Source organism: Amblyomma americanum, chromosome 6 (assembly GCF_052857255.1).
Source record: "Amblyomma americanum isolate KBUSLIRL-KWMA chromosome 6, ASM5285725v1, whole genome shotgun sequence".
NCBI lineage: Eukaryota > Metazoa > Arthropoda > Arachnida > Ixodida > Ixodidae > Amblyomma > Amblyomma americanum.
This window is the reverse complement of record NC_135502.1, coordinates 12,618,028-12,634,970: the sequence shown is the minus strand read 5'-3', so window position 1 is coordinate 12,634,970 and position 16,943 is coordinate 12,618,028. Positions and strand designations below refer to the sequence as shown.

General features: G+C 49.9%; 2 protein-coding genes across 3 annotated transcripts; one reads left to right on the top strand and one right to left on the bottom strand.

Moving 5' to 3' along the window:
• Positions 1–3,726: 3,726 nt before the first annotated feature.
• Positions 3,727–15,336, top strand: LOC144136329 (uncharacterized). Of its 2 annotated transcripts, XM_077668578.1 has the most exons (4): positions 3,727–4,877; positions 6,622–6,773; positions 8,619–8,816; positions 15,184–15,336. In XM_077668578.1, the coding sequence occupies exons 1-3, from the start codon at positions 4,186–4,188 to the stop codon at positions 8,765–8,767; spliced, it is 993 nt and encodes a 330-aa protein (XP_077524704.1). In that variant the 5' UTR covers positions 3,727–4,185; the 3' UTR covers positions 8,768–8,816; positions 15,184–15,336. The 2 variants fall into 2 exon arrangements, with proteins under 2 accessions (XP_077524704.1, XP_077524703.1); XM_077668577.1 differs by lacking the exon at positions 15,184–15,336 and having other exon boundaries at positions 3,729–4,877; positions 8,619–12,671.
• LOC144136330 (uncharacterized) lies at positions 12,976–16,300 on the bottom strand. The gene is made up of 2 exons (XM_077668579.1): positions 15,636–16,300; positions 12,976–13,593 (listed from the first exon to the last, which is right to left on the bottom strand). Exons 1-2 carry the CDS (start codon positions 16,260–16,262, stop codon positions 13,324–13,326), a joined length of 897 nt encoding a protein of 298 aa, XP_077524705.1. The 5' UTR covers positions 16,263–16,300; the 3' UTR covers positions 12,976–13,323.
• Positions 16,301–16,943: the final 643 nt, after the last annotated feature.

Genomic DNA, 16,943 nt, shown 5'->3' with positions numbered 1-16,943 from the left:
AGCGGCGGGAAACCAAGAGCCTGCTCGAAAGACATTTCAACCGGATGGTGTGGCTGAAGTACCAGACAGGCCAGAACTACATCACAATGATTCAAAGCGCTACGGACGGGACAAGTGAAGGAGACACACGCACCAGCGCTACTAACAACTGAAAGAATTTTATTGCGCCAAGAGCAATATATACCCATGGGCAACGCCCACTGCATAGAAACATAAAAAGATAAAAACAGTAGCAAGGTTCTGCGCATGCTCAGCCATCTAGGAATATAATCTCTTTTCTTTTCAGCATTAAGGAGGGCGCGCTGACACAGGTTTTCCCTCTGCAATGAGTAAGATAGGCTTCACGCATTTCGAGCACACGCGGATGCTTGTACTTTCTTAGAACCGCGCTTTTGTCAACGTTCGCCGTGCACTTGCATGTGGCCACGTGGTCAGGTAAGTTTTTTCTTGCGCCTTCTTTTAAGTCCTTGTTATGCTCCCGTAGCCTATCGTTCAGGCAACGTCCTGTATGCCCAATGTAAGTGACCCACATGATAGTGGTATCTCATACACGACTTCTTTTTTGCAGTCAGCGAACTTCTTTTCATGTTTCTTTTCGCATTGTTTTGACGATGGGCTATCCTTGTTTACTAACTTGCAAAGCTTTTTCAGCTTGTTGAGGGCAGAAAAGACGAGCTTCACGATGGGACCCGGCCCATGACCTTTTTCAAAGGATGGCTTACCCCATGCACGTAGGGAATCACAACAGTGCTTGCTTGATCTTCTTACTTCTGGGTTACTGTGCATGCTCGACTTGAATCTTTTAACAATTTGTCGCACACACTGCGTAGAACAGTATCCGGGAACCCTGCAACGCGAAGACTTTGCAGTTGGCCTTTGAAGCTCACCTCGATGGGATGATTGCATAACCGATTAAGGGCATTCTTCAAGGCACTTGTGGCGAGTGATCTCTTAACTAGCTTCGAGTGAGCTGAACTGTAAGGCATCAGGCCTTTCTTTGAGCGCGGAGAATAGCTCCAACAGATGTGCTTTGGGCGTATAAAAAGTCGCAAATCTAGGAAGTGAAGCTGGCTTTCATTCGGCAATTCCTTCGTCAAGGTGAAATCTTTTAGCGTGTCTGAGAAGATCTTGTAAATACCCTCTACATCATTCTGCGAATTTGCGGCAGATGCTTTGTAGACGACCAAGAAATCGACCACGTAGCGAAAAACGCTTACCGCGCTGCTGTTTTCCAGAGCGTTTTCCAATGTTCTGTCATAGCGCCCAAGTAGCAGAAGAATCGGCGCTACTCACGAGCCTATGCAGACCCCTTCTTTCTAGATGTCCACCGGTGATACAATGGGTACAAGCTTTCCCCTGGTCTGGTGCTCGGCTTATTTAGGGTGAAATGCTTGGGAAATGGGTCCCTGACCCCACCTTGAGAAAAAGAAAAAATACCTTGTGACATGGCGCTCTTTGGCCATAGCTGCCCTTGCGCCATAAAAATCCATAATCATCATCATCACCTTCTTTCTAGATGTAAAGCCCATCTTGGAAAGATATGAAGGTTGAGTTGAGATAGAACCCCAAAACTTCAAGAAATTTGTCACAGCCTACTCCGCAGGCATTTTGAAATCTTACAGCTCCCATAGCATCAACCCTTTCCTTGACTGCTTCAAACAAGCGTTCGTGGGGTAGAGAATATTACAGGTCTTTTAGGTCGATCGAGAAGAGGTTTGCTCCTTCCGGGCACTGTTCTTGTAGGTACTTTGAAACCTGATCTGGCTTTTTTATCAGGTATGGGTCGATCAGAGTTAACAAGCAGAGGGAGTCTTGAAGGAACCGCCCCAAGACATGTTGCCAGCACCTCGTTCCGGCACAATTGTTCTCAAAGGCCAGCCGTCTTTGTGGGTCTTCACCTTGAAGAAAGCACTCAAGCTCGCATCCTTGGCTTTGATTATAGCCTGCCCAATCTTGGTTAAGCCACATTCATCACACAGCTTTCTTGCCTTCTTCTTCACAGCTTCAGGCTTTACTTTTTCTACGCTTCGAAAATTTGCCTTGATGGCCTCCTCAGCTTTTTCCCAAAACGTACCAGTAGGCAAAACTACAGATATCCACCATCCTTATCGGAAGTCAACAGTCCAGGGTCTTTCTTTTTGAGGCTTGCTGCTACTTTAGAGAGATTTATCTGAACCTTCTTCGCAGGGGCATTCTTTGGGATGTCGACGCCGTCGCTGATACATCTTTCTGCATCTTATGGGTGTGCTTTTTCAGCACCTTGTCTCACTAGAGAAAGAAGCTCTAACTTATCGTGGCGGGGTTCCACACAAAGCTTTGGTCCCAGGTTGAGAGTTTTTGCTGCTTCTACAGGTACTTCCGTGGAATAAAAAATATGCACTGTTCGGTGACCAGTGGAACGTGGGTGTTTTTTCGGAAGCTTTGGTAGAAACTTTCTCCACAGAAAGTCAGATGTTTGAGACGCAGTGCGAAGGGACTGTAGAAAGCGTTTTTCCCCTCCACCCATAGGGGATTCCCGGAAACACGCAAGCTTTAAACAGTCCTTGAAATAGGCTACCTACCAGGCTTCAGATCGTAGCAAGCGGCACATTCTGGTGCCATGGCTTCCGGAAAGAGGCAGTGGTGCTATCACGCAGCGTACCTCAGGTGGAATGTAGTCATTTTTGATGGAATAGGTGAGTAGCCATGCTCTGCAAGTGGCTGTCACGATGAGGCTGCTGCACACAGAAGAATCTTGAAGAAACCATGTAAAAGACGATCGATGTAGAAGAAATTAGATCCAAGAGGGGAACCAGCTGGGCCAGTTGGTGCATGAAAAGGATTGGTGTGTGTGTCTCCTTCACTTGTCCCGTCCGTAGCGCTTTGAATCCTTGTCATGCACCAACTGGCCCGGCTGGTTCCCCTCTCAGAACTACATGTTCTGCAGTCTCTTCTTGTTGGCCCACCTAAAACATCACGTCTGTTCCGTCTGCGTTTCGCCCACTGCATTTCGCCTACCAAAGCTTTGTCTGTGATTGGAATGATGATGGTGATGACGATGATGACGATACTCTCGTGTGTGTCAATGTGTGGCTGTTGAACTTTCTGAAAACGGTCGGTGCAATCTCTTCCATTCAGAAATTTGTTCCTTTTGTAGCCGCTGTCTTTGAAATCATGTCGCTGCCTGTTTACTTTTCTGTTGCAATTGCTGTCGCGAATGCATATATTGCTTGAAAAGACACCAGTAAACAACATTTACAAACAAGTCACTCCTCCGTAACAGAAAGTTTTTCGACACCTTATTGCTCATATCTGGAATCATTTAAGTAATCAAGCAAAGTGAGATGATATCGATGAAGCATTTGGTGGGCACATGAAACACGTTTCTTTTCACCACGTAGTACGTAGTGGAAAGAAGGTGCTTAAAGCACAGAACATCTTTTGACTGATTCTTCCCTTTCCAGCATTGGTCACAACAGTCGCCATAATCTGTGCTGTTCAAGCGCTGGTTTCGTGCTTTTCAAACGGCGTGCCAAAATAGACCGTCGGGAAGATGATACCACGTTCACGTGATGCAATGTCTCAGTGACGTTCAGATTGCGCGGCCGTGTCTTGGCTGATCTCGAGACCTCCGTTTTATCATCGTGCCTTATTCTTTGTGTGTCTTCTTGTCGAGAGTGCGACGGCGCGATGTGATGTGTGCAGGCGCGCCTGCTGACTTCTTTTTAATTTTTCTTTCTCCTCTTCCGGGGACGCCTCCTTGAGACGTCGCGACGGGGTGTCCCGTTTCGCCAACAGCAGCGGCGCATTCAAAAAGCCAGGCCCTGGTTGTCAGCTCCGCATCAGACGGATAGGCTTGCTGGCTCCACGCGTTGCATCTAGGCTGATGTGTTTGTCGGCGGCGTCTGTTGAGTGAGTGCGCGTCAGCGAAATAACGTCCCCTTGAGGGCGCAGGAGACCAACTCCAGAAGGCGGCACTTGCTGCTTAGTCGCAACAACGGAAAGTTAGCTGCTGCCCAGGAGTCTGACAATATCGCCCAAGGCACCCACCCTACCTCGTCTATTCGCCGAGTCGTCTAGATCACGGCCCACCCGTGCGCGTGTGCGGCTGGCTTTCTGACTGGCTTCGTCACTGTCGCGTTTCGCCCTCGTTGCTTCGTAAGCCAGGCAGTCGAGCAGCGAGGACACCGGTGAGTCTCAGGTGGCATGAGAACGGCGGTCCCGGAACTTTACCGCGGCGTCCTATTCGCCATCGCCGCCGCCTCGTCCCTTTGGGGCACCGGGGCGGCGTCGATTGATCCGCGCTGCCAGAACACTAGTCGGCCCATGCAGGCTATCTACACCTGCGCCGGCTTCACCTCAGCGCAACACTTTGCCGACCACGTAGAGCGTCCTCCGTTCGACGAACGTCCACTCACCTTCGTTCTTGCCGACAGCGCTCTTCCAAAGCTTCCGCCCAACGCCTTTGCCGATGTCCCCGTCCACGTGCTGGAGCTCAGCAACGTCTCAGTGACGTCCTTCAGCTCTCCCGACGATGGTACTGCCGATGGCAGCAAAGGCCTCCTTGTAGGAGACATCGAGGAGACGCTCGAGAAGATAGTCTTCCGTGACCGAAGTAGCCTTCCGGCGTCGTGGACTTCGCTAAGTAACTTGAAGAAGCTGAAGGTGCTGAGGCTGTTCAACATGGCTGCGCTGCAGCTGACGGCCGACTACAATGCGCTTTCTGGCAGCCTCACTGTTGTGGAGATTGTACAGTCCAGCATAGCGCACATCGACGACGACTGGCTAGCGCGGCTGACTGGCCTCGAGTCGCTCGTCGTTCGCGACTGTAATCTCAAACTGTTCCAGAGATCCATGCTGCCCAGGCCGGCGCCGAGCCTCTGGAATCTGGACCTGGTGTAAGTTCGCTCTGCACTTAAGTCTCTACACTCGATATTCATGTATTGCGAAATAGTGCAAATATATTAGTAGGTGTTCTCCTGCCAGAGTATACGGTGTGGCTCACGAAACGCCACATAGCGGATGTTTTCGGGCCACTTTCGGCCACTTATAGAACGGTTAATGCGCGCGTTGGCGTCTTGGAATTTCGTCTCCTTCAGGGCGCGCTTCCGCGGCCAGGTCAATACAGCAAACTGCTGTTCAGCAGCCGAATAGCATCACTTAGCCAATACCGCGGCTATCGCGAAGGCATTATAATATCGCTTCCGATACGACTCTTGCAGTGCCCTGATATCATTGCCACATGTCGGTGCAAACGAAGATGACGATCTATGTCTTTACTATAAAAACCTCACTGTTGACAACCCAGTGCCGAGCCTAACAAAAGATACAGCAAGTGCGCCCTTGCGATGAGAAAAATTTAATGCATGCAAAAAAAAAATGCCGTTAACTCCAGTGCAAAAACCATAACTCTGCAGGTACCATTTACGCAGCCTTATTTACCAAATTGAATTAAAGAAAGCCGTCGAAATACAAACTCTACTACGTGAAAACTGCTGGCCCATATTTCTTCCCCAGTGCACACACAAACCCCCGTTGGGGAGAGCGCTCAGCAGAAGAGCCAATTTTATACTTTGAGACACGTCTTGCGACGCTGAAGTAGGACTGCTATCGATTGATAGCTTTAGTATTGTGCGAACTTTCTTTTAAAACCTGCGGAAAAAGCTGCATAAATCCTTACTGGTGCAAGAATTTCAACCGGGTGTTTTTCAAGGAGACCGAGGACCTTTGCATTGTCATTTTGTGCCAGGCTAATTAATTCGCTCGCATGCATTCGTTGACAATGCTCCTACTCGTTCCATTCTTCTTCACCACTACAGTAACACTGCCAGCATCCCAGAAAGGGATCAAAGACTGTGTCTTCCCTGACTTGTACCTCGCCACCGTTTATATCTCATCGTATTTCGTAAAGATTACTTCCACATAATCCTTCCTCATGCATCTTGTCGTTCCGCGCGCATTTATTACTCCATAAGTGGGAGTCATCTCTTGCAGCACCGATAGCTGGTCCGAAAGTTTTGTCCCACGCTCAGGACGGGTCTGGGACCTCCGTCCTGGACTGATCGCTGCCATTGAATACCATTAGGGATTTGAAAATATGTTATAGCTAACGTATATTTAGCCGCCGCGGTGGCTGAGTGGTTATGGCGTTAGGCTGCAGACTCGAAAGACGCGGGTTCGATCCCGGCCGCGGTGGTCGCATTTCGATGACGGCGAAACTCTAGAGGCTCGTTTGCAGTAAGAAGTCAGCGCACGTTAAAGAACCCCAGGTGGTCGAAATTTTCGGCGTCTATCATAGCCTGAGTTGCTTTGGCATGTTAAACCCCCATAAACCATATTCGTATAATTAGCAAGCCTAGTAATTGCATTCTTGTGCTCGGTATTTTCACCTGCGATAAAAGGCGGTAATTTCGGCTAAGCGATAGTTGCAACTACGCATGCTCTCGAGAAACAGGACGTAACGCACTGTTGGGAAGAAGGACATAACACCGAGGCTGGACACAAAATCGAACTCCTCATTTGGAGAGGGAAATCTTTGTAATACACTCATGGTCATATTTTCACAATGAAGCTGCATTACCGACAAGTGTTTCACCAAAAAAAAAAAGACACGCTCCCTAATTCGTCTGTTTTTGGGCGCAGGGGGAACAACATGACGTCACTTCCCGACGACTTTGGCGAAGACTTCCCGGCTCTTAGGTTCCTGGACCTGGGTGGCAATTCTCTGAAGGCTGTGACCAAAGCCAGTCTGGCTCCCCTTCTGGACGCGCCCATCGAAGCCATCGAGCTCGGCGGTGGGTGCTCGTATACATGGTCAGAGGGAAAATGAATTCCCAGTACCGCAATCCCTTTCCAAGAGCCATCAGCCAGGGAAGCAGCATTATCGTAGAAATGGCCATCAGCATTCTGTGTGAACTTTGCTTCAGCAGTCGCCATCCAATGTCTCTCCGTTACCGCGCACTGATGCTCGAGCTGCTTCTCAAAGGAGCTATGAAAATTATTGTCTCGTATTCGACGCTTAAATAGCCATGGACTTCTTCCTATGTGTTACAAATGACGGAGTTCCGACAACGAAGTGCTTGTTGTGCTAAAACATCACATGGCCGCGCAGTCATTGCCCTTCTTAATCCGACAGCATGGAGAGGGGGATTACGGTACTCTAAAAAATTGCAGAGCGATTACACAACTGGTAATGCGGAATATCAGTGCTAGCTCGAAGTCGATAGTGATTATGAACAGAAAAATAATACCGTGCGGCACGCCCGTGCGAGGTCCCTGCGGTCTCCCAACACCACCAAAGAATTCAGGACAGGCACTTCTAGTTCCCTTGGTTGCCGCCAGGTGGCACGTGCTGTAACGTTCGAAAATAGCGCGCTGAGATCACGGAAAAAAAATAATTTGCAGAAATAGTTTAGATTCGATCACAAGTGCTTGCGGCTCGGAACTAACATCTTTAGAACACTCGGCCATAGGGCAACGAGTGCGCAGCAGTGGAAAGCTTGGTTTTTAACCTCTATACTGAGGTCGAGAGTTGGACGAAATCTCGTCTGGTCCGGGACAGTCATAATAAAACTTGAAAGGGGGACGCCGACCAAAAGGAAAAACGCAAAACGACGTTTCGGCTTCTGTACAGGAGCCTTGTTCACAATGAGAAGAATTAGGCAGTGCACCGCGATTAAATAAGTTCGTGATTAGACGATTGTGCTCTTAAAATGTCATTTTCGGCCACTTCTCTTCGTTGTTCGGACAAACAAAAGCTTGTGAGTAATGAGTCATGACTATGAGTACGCGTCACGACTACGTAAACTTTGTACTAACTCTATACACCTTACATTACGTTACTTGTTAACTGTTGAGTCTTGATACGTTGGAGAATCACTATGAGTCATGACGGCGGCTTTTGTGCTAATGGGAAATATAATGCTTTCGCATTAATGAACTCTGGTGCAAGGAAGACTATCACTCAGGACACAACCTTAGGACTCGGGACACCAAAGACGGCGCCCGTCTTACGGCATGTGGTAAAGTGACCTCCTTCCCGGAGACATGGTGTCTTGTATCAAACCGTGCTCCATCGCATGCATTCTCTTGAGACATGCATGTAAGTCCCTTCGCGAAATTGTTCAGCGGTGTCGAGCTGCTTAGCAAGAAAGCAAGGTTCTGCGGTCGGCAAACTAAGCGAAACTATAGGTGTCGCCTAACCTTCCGATCGCTTCAGCGCCTACGACAAAAACCAGCGCGTTCCAGGTGAAACCACCGCGCTCTTCCTTCGAGGCTATGTAACTGGCATTCGCCTATAAGATTTGGCGGCGGATACACTACAGCGTCGTGCCGTGTAGTTTTCATGTATTTGTATTTCATCTATTTTTCATGTATTTCTTCAGTGTGCTATACTGTCACGCCTACTTGCAGAGCCTGCATGAAAATTCCAAGTGCTTGAGAACCTTGATGTGTTTGAATGGTCGTTTTCGAGGCCACCCATTGCAGCTCGCATTTTTCGCGAACAATTTTCGGTCATCGCTGCCTGCACCGGTTACTAAACTCCGATCGATATTGTCCCCGAGAGCGAATAAAGGCGCACACAAAGGCAGCTTCACCGCCGTGGTTGAACCCGTGTTCCGCTTCCCCGGTGGACGCAGGCAACCCCCTGGAGTGCGACTGTTCCGTGGCACACCTGCGCGTCTTCCCAGCGGAGCTGCTCAGCGCAGACTGCCAGGCGCCGGGAAACCTGCGGCGGCGGAACGTTCACACGCTCACCGAGGAGGAGCTACAGTGCGGCAACGCCTGAGCCGCGTGCCGCACAAAGCGGTTCAGCTTGATGCTGAACCCGTGGCTCGGTACGTCATGCTGACGCGGGGCGGTTCAGCATGACTCCGATCGCTTGACCGCACAGTCCCATAGCGTGGGTGGATCGATGAATGAATGAATGTCAGGAGCGTCCTACTTGAAACGGGATGGTGGCGGGTGTCACCACACTCGACTTTATTTCCTTTATATTTGTCAAACCATGCCTCAGTTTAAGGTAATGCCTCAAAATTAGCCCTTTTTAATATAGAGAAATGGCCTACGATTACGCTTCTCGATAATGCGATTTTCGAGCGCAGCTGCTGCGGTATGTCACCCACAGGCGACCACAGAGAGAACGCGCAGTGCCGAATGGAGGCTTCGGAAGCGCGCTGAGATCTGCCGCCGTTGAGCTTATAGCTCAGTCTCTCCACGGGGAACCCTCATTGGAAGCATTTGCAAGTGACGTTACAGATTTATACACGTGACAACGACGCAAGTAAGGATGCCAACTCAGATTAATGTCAATCGTCGGAAATGACCTTAAATTCGCCGCCGTACAGGGGCTACTGCAGATACTTGGAATTTAGTGAGTTCTGTAGCGCAATTCAGTGCCTTATTTGCCGCCTCCCATCTCTTCCAAATTTCTTTAATTCTGAGGAATTGATCAGCAATCGCGTACGCAGCTGCTCCCGTAACACACCATATTATACAGTATTCGCGCTTATGCTGCTCTATTTAACACAAAAAGGTCGCAGACGGGAGAAGGATGATTCCGCGCATGGTGCGGCAAGATGCCGCACTCTAAACGGGAATGCGCCTATATGGGAGTAATGTGCGCTAGAGCACATTAAGCAAGCCGCGTCTACGCGTGGGTACGATCCGTATACAGCGCTGTCGAAAAACCAAGCACGAAATTTTTGTACACCCGCCGCGGTGGCTCAGTGGTTAGGGCACTCGGCTACTGATCCGGAGTTCCCGGGTTCGAACCCCACCGCGGCGGCTGCGTTCTTATGGAGGCAAAACGCTAAGGCGCCCGTGTGCTGTGCGATGTCAGTGCACGTTAAAGATCCCCAGGTGGTCGAAATTATTCCGGAGCCCTCCACTACGGCACACCTCACTTCCTTTCTTAATTCTTTCACTCCCTCCTTTATCCCTTCCCTTATGACGCGCTTCAGGTGTCCAACTATATATGAGACAGATACTGCGCCATTTCCTTTCCCCCAAAACCAATTATTATTATCAATGTTTGGAAGCGGACGGCGCGGCGCCGAGAAAGGGATTAGGCGCCGCCGCAGCTCCCATCAAGCTGTGTCTGCCTCCCCCTCACTTCTCGAGAGGGCTCGAACCTTCTCGAACCGTAGGACCGCGCGCGCCGCTTCGCCAAGGTCGCGAGGAGAGGAGGACCAGGGCTGTGAACTAAGACGCGCTAGCTGGAGCCCGAGCCTTCCAGAGTACTCCAGAACCTTTTCCTTTTTTTTTCTCTCGCAGCTTGCCGCCGCGCGACCTGCCTTCACGCTACCGCTTTCCTCCTCGCGCTCTCTTAGCTATCGCCGTCTTTCGTCCTCCGCTGGGCTCTGCGTTCGCTCTCATTTATCGTCCGATACGGTCGTTCGCTCAGTTACGCCGAGGTACACCGCTCAACGCAAGAACGGATGCCCAAGTCCAGCGCTCTAATTCTGTTAACCTCTACGCTATACCAGTTTTGAATCTTGAACTTGTATCTTTACGTCACTGCCCTGCTTTTAAGCCTCCAATCCTCCAACCGTTTTTTTTATCTTGTTTACTAACGTCTACTTCAGTAAAACAGCTCCCGGTTCAGCAGGGCCACCTGGCGGCAAATAGCAGAAATTTTGAGACCTGATAAAAGTACAATTTAGAAAAAAAATGTGGGATAAAAGCACACATTCTTATCGGTCTATTGGCGCAATGAATAAGCGCATCGATTCTGAACGTATACGATAGCAGTTTGGTTTTGTCTGACTGATATTATTGTTATTTTTTACACATGTAGTTAGCAGCACGAAGGTCATTTATCATTTCATCTGGGTGTGTGTTGCCTTTTAGGTTAAACTTTGAGCTAATTTTGAGCTATATTTACAGTTTGTCTCCTTCCCTACCGCGGGTAAACAAGCCAGTTCAGGGTGGTGTGCATAAAAATGTAATCACCCACAAATTTAAAATTTTCGCTTTATTGAAGCAAGTCATAGTTTCGCCAAAGAACTCTTTTTATTGACATAGAGGGAGAATAGCAGGATATAGGTCGCCTACAAAGGGAAAAAATCTTTGAGAGGCAACATTTGAGACTCGCATAAAATTCATAAGTATATTATAAATATTCAGTCGGGAAATTAGATAAAAATCTAGACTATTCTTTTCGCGTGCTCCTAAGTGAGAAACGAATATCTAATGTTAGAGAACTCTTCATGCTAAACTTTCCGGTCAGAAAAACAAAAAGAATTGCTCGCGTGAAGCGCTTTCGGCGCAGTGCAGTGCCAAGGTCGATCCAGGACCGTTTATGAGAAAACTCGCTTCTGTGCCCTGCTGGTGGCACGGAATCGTTCAGAACATGGCCAGTACCTTTAGAAAGCAGCGCATCCCCTCGGCAGCGGCGAAAACGGGCAACTATCGATAATCCGGGCTTGGCAGAGCATCCATTTCTGTTCGAACTAAAATCAAATGAATGAACGTCATATTTTCGCACGAAGCTGTCACCTGCATCTACAAACTCAAGTGCCAACGTTGCCGAATCGAGAGAACACCGCCATTTCTTAGCAGCGTCGGCTCGAGACAAGGGCGCCCCTGGGACGCCATGTTGCCCGTGATCGCTCCGTGTTGATTGGTTTCACACTACCGGCTAACAGGGCAGAATACCCGCCGGCAAAGAGGACTCAAGAAAGCGTCGGGAGACGATTACAAAGAAGAGCCTTTCCGAATCCGGCAACCCTTATGCAGTGGTACCCGGAACAATACTCGGATGGTTGAACAACTATGCCGGCATATAGGGCAGATCTCATACGTTATGGACTGGTCCAGAAATCGAAAATATAAATGATGAAACGAACAGCGGACTTATGGCACACTCTACTGCTAGGCTTAAACTCTGAGATACAGCTAGGATTGATCCGATTTGCCGGACACGCCGCCCGAGTCAAAGGACTCCAGGCCTCCGTCTAGGCGGACATAGGCTGAGGCCTATCGCGTATCTGTTGGAAAGTAAAGCTTTGCCACCACCCTCATATGGTTGACGAAAAACCAGTATTCAAGATTGGAGTACAATTATTTTGCAACGTATTGGGTAGGTTTAATCGTCCAGTAGTGGCATGGATCGAGCATAATGGGCAATTTTACGCCATTGTTCAAATTTAATGGTTCGAACAGGCGCAGTAACGAGAGAGTTAAAAGCCGAGGTATGACGACACGGGAGGCGAAACCACAAGTTAGAGTGATGTATCCTTGAGAGAACGGAATTGCGCATGGCTGAAAACGCCTTCTGCAGGCCCTTTTTTTCATAGCACTAGACGTTTGCTATATCCCCAATGTACCTCGTTAAGTGGGAGCCTCTGTAACTCCCGCCACGCGACAGTTGCGGAGGTTCCAGCTTTTTCCAGATGCGGCAGCTCTTTTCACATAAATCTCGAGGGCGCGACATAGTTTGAGTCGAAGACGCTTCGCTATTACAGTTCTGGTTTGCCAACAGCAGCCGCTATAGGTATTCCTGCTAAACATGAACAAGGTCCACGAAACGAGCAAGAACCCGGGAAAAGCGCAGGTGCACGCCGTCGAGTAGTCAAACCAGCGAGGACGTGTCACTTTCCACGGATGGTTGCTTGTTCCAAGTGTCTAACTAGTGGTTGGCGCACGATACTTTTTCGTAGCGAAATAAATGAAATAAATGTTGTACCGTATCCGGCGTGAAAATGTCCAATCAAAACGTTGTCAAGCCGGCTTAAGGGCTGACCTGTTCGCAGCTTGCCAGCGTCGTGCATGCAGCTTTCGCCCACGCTTCCTCGCGAATACGATGCAGCTTGCAGCTTTTTTGTGGCGCTCAGCAGCATCGCTGAGCAAAATCACTCACCAGCATCACAGAAATACGATAACAAACCGAACTTCCATTGCACAGTTCGACATTTAATTCAGCAAAAGCCATCCGAAGAACCCCCTGCGGAGAGGGGCAGGCTGCAGAAGTGTAGTGCACTTGAATAAAGCTACGCAACGCAAATGCTCCAGTCTCAATCACGCACATGTCCTATAAGGGCCGACAGAGTAGTGGCATTCCTGTATTCCTGGTCACCAAAGCGACACTAACACTTCTGTGTTGGCTGAGCTAAAATAAATATATAAATAAGACTGCGCACGCCACGAATGGTGACTCAATGTTTCCGCTGGAAGACGCAGAGTTCAAGTTTCCGCTTACGGAAAAGAAAGTTTCTGCAGCGTAGTGGGTTGGGAGGGGCAAATGCATAATTATACGCGCACAGGATTTCTCTTCGGCCAGGTCACGTAATGCTTATATGCTGCAAGTCCCACGCTGGTGTATCGGCGTCCGTTCGCGTGGGATCAGTGCAGGACGGCGCACTCTTTCCCCGAGTACAGGGGACTTCCCGACCGACACGAGAATACTCGTCCGAAGGCGGGCAGCACCGCCAGCGGCTCGTTGCACAGATGCCGGGCGCCGGGCCGGCCGCACTGCGAGAAGCACCAGGCGATGAACAGCAGCTGCGCGTCGTCCACCTCCCGCAGGTCTTCGAGCCGCGGCTGCGGCGTCTGGCCAAATGCCCGCACGAACGCCTGGTGCAGCAGGCGCACCGACGTGGCCCTCTGCATCACCTGCAGAGGGCGCAGCAGATGATACCTGCTGCTGCTGCTTCATGCAGGCGTTACGCATTGTAATGCTTAATGTGCCGAGGACGCAGTGCTGAGGGCCTCAAGTCATCCATGACACCGGCACAGAGATCAGAGATATCACTTGGGGTTCAACAAAAGAAGCTTTCAGAAAGAGGAAACAAGTAAACGGGAGAAACGACGACAACGTTATATATAAAATTTGCAGGCCCTCCATTCAGAGCTATCTTGAGGGGATAGCGTAGATGATTCTGTCGGGACCCGGTGGGTCTGCAGGTGAACCTGAGCAAGTTGGCCGTGGCGCGGCTTGGACGGAAAGGCAGGGAGGTTAGCCAGGCGATGCCCAGTAGGCTGCCCACACGTGGGGAGGGGAACAACTCAACCCCGAGCTTTGTGTACAGTTTTTGTCAAAAGTATGCAGCCCAAGAGGTCTTCTTCTGACCCCTGCAGCGCGGCTCCTCTTGCATACTCAGGAGCCCTAATCTCACGAAGGCGGGAGGAACTTCAGTCCTCAACCCTCCCCAGCTCAGGGCTGTCAAATATGCTTAAGAGCCCCGCTGCACGGCTTGGAAGCAAACCCTGTATATTTTTTGCAAAGACTACATGCATGCGCTGCTGCTAATGACAGGCCTTTATTTTTTATAACGAAAACACAAAACGCGGTCGGGAACTTCACGAGGATTCCGGCTTCCTTATTTCTTTCTGCTCGCATTAGAGAAGCGAGCAATCGTAACAGTCTGTGAAATAAATTTTATTTATTGTTTTATTTATTGTTTATAGCGCTGTGGACGAGGGTGACGCTGGTGAACGCTTCCAAGGTTGTTATTGCACGCAATAAATAAATAACCCCGAAAGTAAGACTGGGCAGCTGCTGCCATAGCTCAATTGCTACAGCACCGTACGCGACATACAGAGGTCGTGGGTTCGGACAGCACTGGCAGCAAGTTGTTTTTCTTTTTTCTTATCAATTATCTTTCAGCCATAAAGATGTTACACTACCTATTTCTAATTAATCAACTCTAGAAATTAACAAAATAACGTTCCCCTGTGCTGCTTGGTACTATGACTGTCTGCTTTCTTAATATGCATGACATAACGAGCCCTTCATCTTCCTACCTTTGTCTGCGTTTCTGTCGTGGCAGTTTTTAAAAGGGGTAAGCCTTAAATTACGTAAATGCATGCAGCCTCGTTTTGTATAGCTTTAAGGGGGCCAGCTGCTCATACGCGATCCCCGCACACGAAGGCCTGGAAGGAAATGAGATGACGTATGGTCTAGCCAGAGACCTAACTAACCGGGCGGACGTTGCCCCCATCGCCTTTCCCCACACCTATAGGGTCGACTTGAACATCTTAGGCTAGAAAGGTGTATGTACCAACCCCCACACAAGAACCTCATAACGGCAGAAGCCATAGATTGGCGACTCATTCAAACAAACACGTATCCTAACCTATACGTTACGATCAAAATATACCCAACCCACAATAGCTCTACGTGTCCCTAGTGTGGTGCCTGCCCAACCCTTTTCCACATATGATGTGGGTGCACAGCGAAACCACTAAACCTAACACACGCAGGACACACATACGAGCAGTGGGAGCCGACGCTTCCTAGCGAAGCTTGGACGGCCAGCAACGGGTCATCCACCTGGTCCGCGAAGCAGTCAAAGACTAAGGGAACCGACCAAACTCCTCGTCACCCCGCCATCCCCTTCCCTTCACTGCAATAAAGTTTTCCCTACACCTCCTCCTCGAAGGTTCTTTCACAAGCGATGGGAACAGATAGTGGAGAAGTTATGCGTCTAACTGCCAATCAAAAAGACGGGGCTTTGTGCGGCTTTTCTAATGGCGCATTGGGTTGCTATGAAGGGCAAGCCACGCTGCGGACTATAAAGTGCTCTGCGACTCACATGCCCGACCGCGTTCTCTGCCTTCACAGCTGTGTCACGGCCATCAGAGCTGAAGCGAGCTTCTGTGGGCTGAAAGCGCATCTGTGATATACCAGCGATAGAGGTAGAGAAAGAAAGCACCTCGAGGTTGACTCCTTCGAAAAGCCGGGCGCCGGGTGACACAGGCGCGCCAAGAACGCAAGAGGCTTTGCCCAAGAAAGCCCGCCAGGTGTCGTTGTCCGACTGCACGAGTGCCCGATACAGCAACGCCGTGAAGGCATTCGCGATTTCGCTGCCCAGGGCACCGTAGTTAATCGCGAGCGGAGCTTCTGCGTGGTAGACAGGCACCTCGAAAGCCGTGGGCAGGAACTTGAAGTGGCCGCTGCGCAGATAGAGGACGCGGTGGGTCTGGTTGGCGATAAACCGTTCCATCGTGGTGTCTGCCGGGGTGCGGCGCCGCGCCTGGGTGGCGACGGCAATGTTGTCGAGCACATCACCGGTCATGTTCGGGAACTCCCGGAACAGCCTGTCCAGGGCTCCTTCGTCCTTAGCACTCCGGACGAGTTCGAAGGTGGACTCGTCCTGCTCGTCCGCAGCGGTGTCCGCGAGCCAGGGCACACCGGAGGCCAGATGATTGAACGCCGAGGAGCTCAGGCTTTCGCTGTACGACTGCCGGATGGTGCGCACAATGGCAATCACGCCCAGGGTCTCGTGCCCTTTGATCTCGAGCCTGATGTAATCGGCGTAGAAGGCCAAGCCCATGTACATGTGCGTCAGGCCCGCGCAGAATTGTGCATGTCCTGCCTCGGCCTCAGCGTCGCTCAGGAAATAATACCTGTCGGTGATATGAAAAAAAAAGCGTTTAGTAGTACACTGTTTTGCTGTCCGTAAGAGAACGATTACAGCAACGACACGGCAGACGTAAGTGCGCACACAATATGCAGCATTTACTTGAAGCTAGCATTCCCATGAGTCAGCTTACGGGTAGGCACGGCGGAAAGGGTGTAGGACAGTTGTCCCGAGTGCAAAACACCCTTCGCAAAAGTCCCGGAAGTGTTTGCCCTGTGCCTTAACCCCAGCGCTGCAAAAGCCCCGCACCAGACTCCCGGTGCCAAAAGTCTTGTATTTTAGGCCCATAGTCCTGCAACCTTAGAAATCTTCGTGTGTACATAAAATTTGCTTTTTTTCTTTCTTTACACGCACGCACTAGTGACTCACTGAAGTAAAGAGAGAATTAACCGCGTCAAGCCATAGCTTAAAACCGGCCAATTTTTTTCTTCTTCCCTGGCGGAGTGCGCGTAACCTCACGGTGTTTGGACCACTCAGCGTGGTGCGGTGACACCTGCTTTTCTCTCCCCCATTTCTGCCTCGCATTCTTCCATGTTACGCCAACGCCACAGAACTGATAAAAGTGCGTTTAACAGCTGTCGCTGTAAAAAGAAAAAGGAA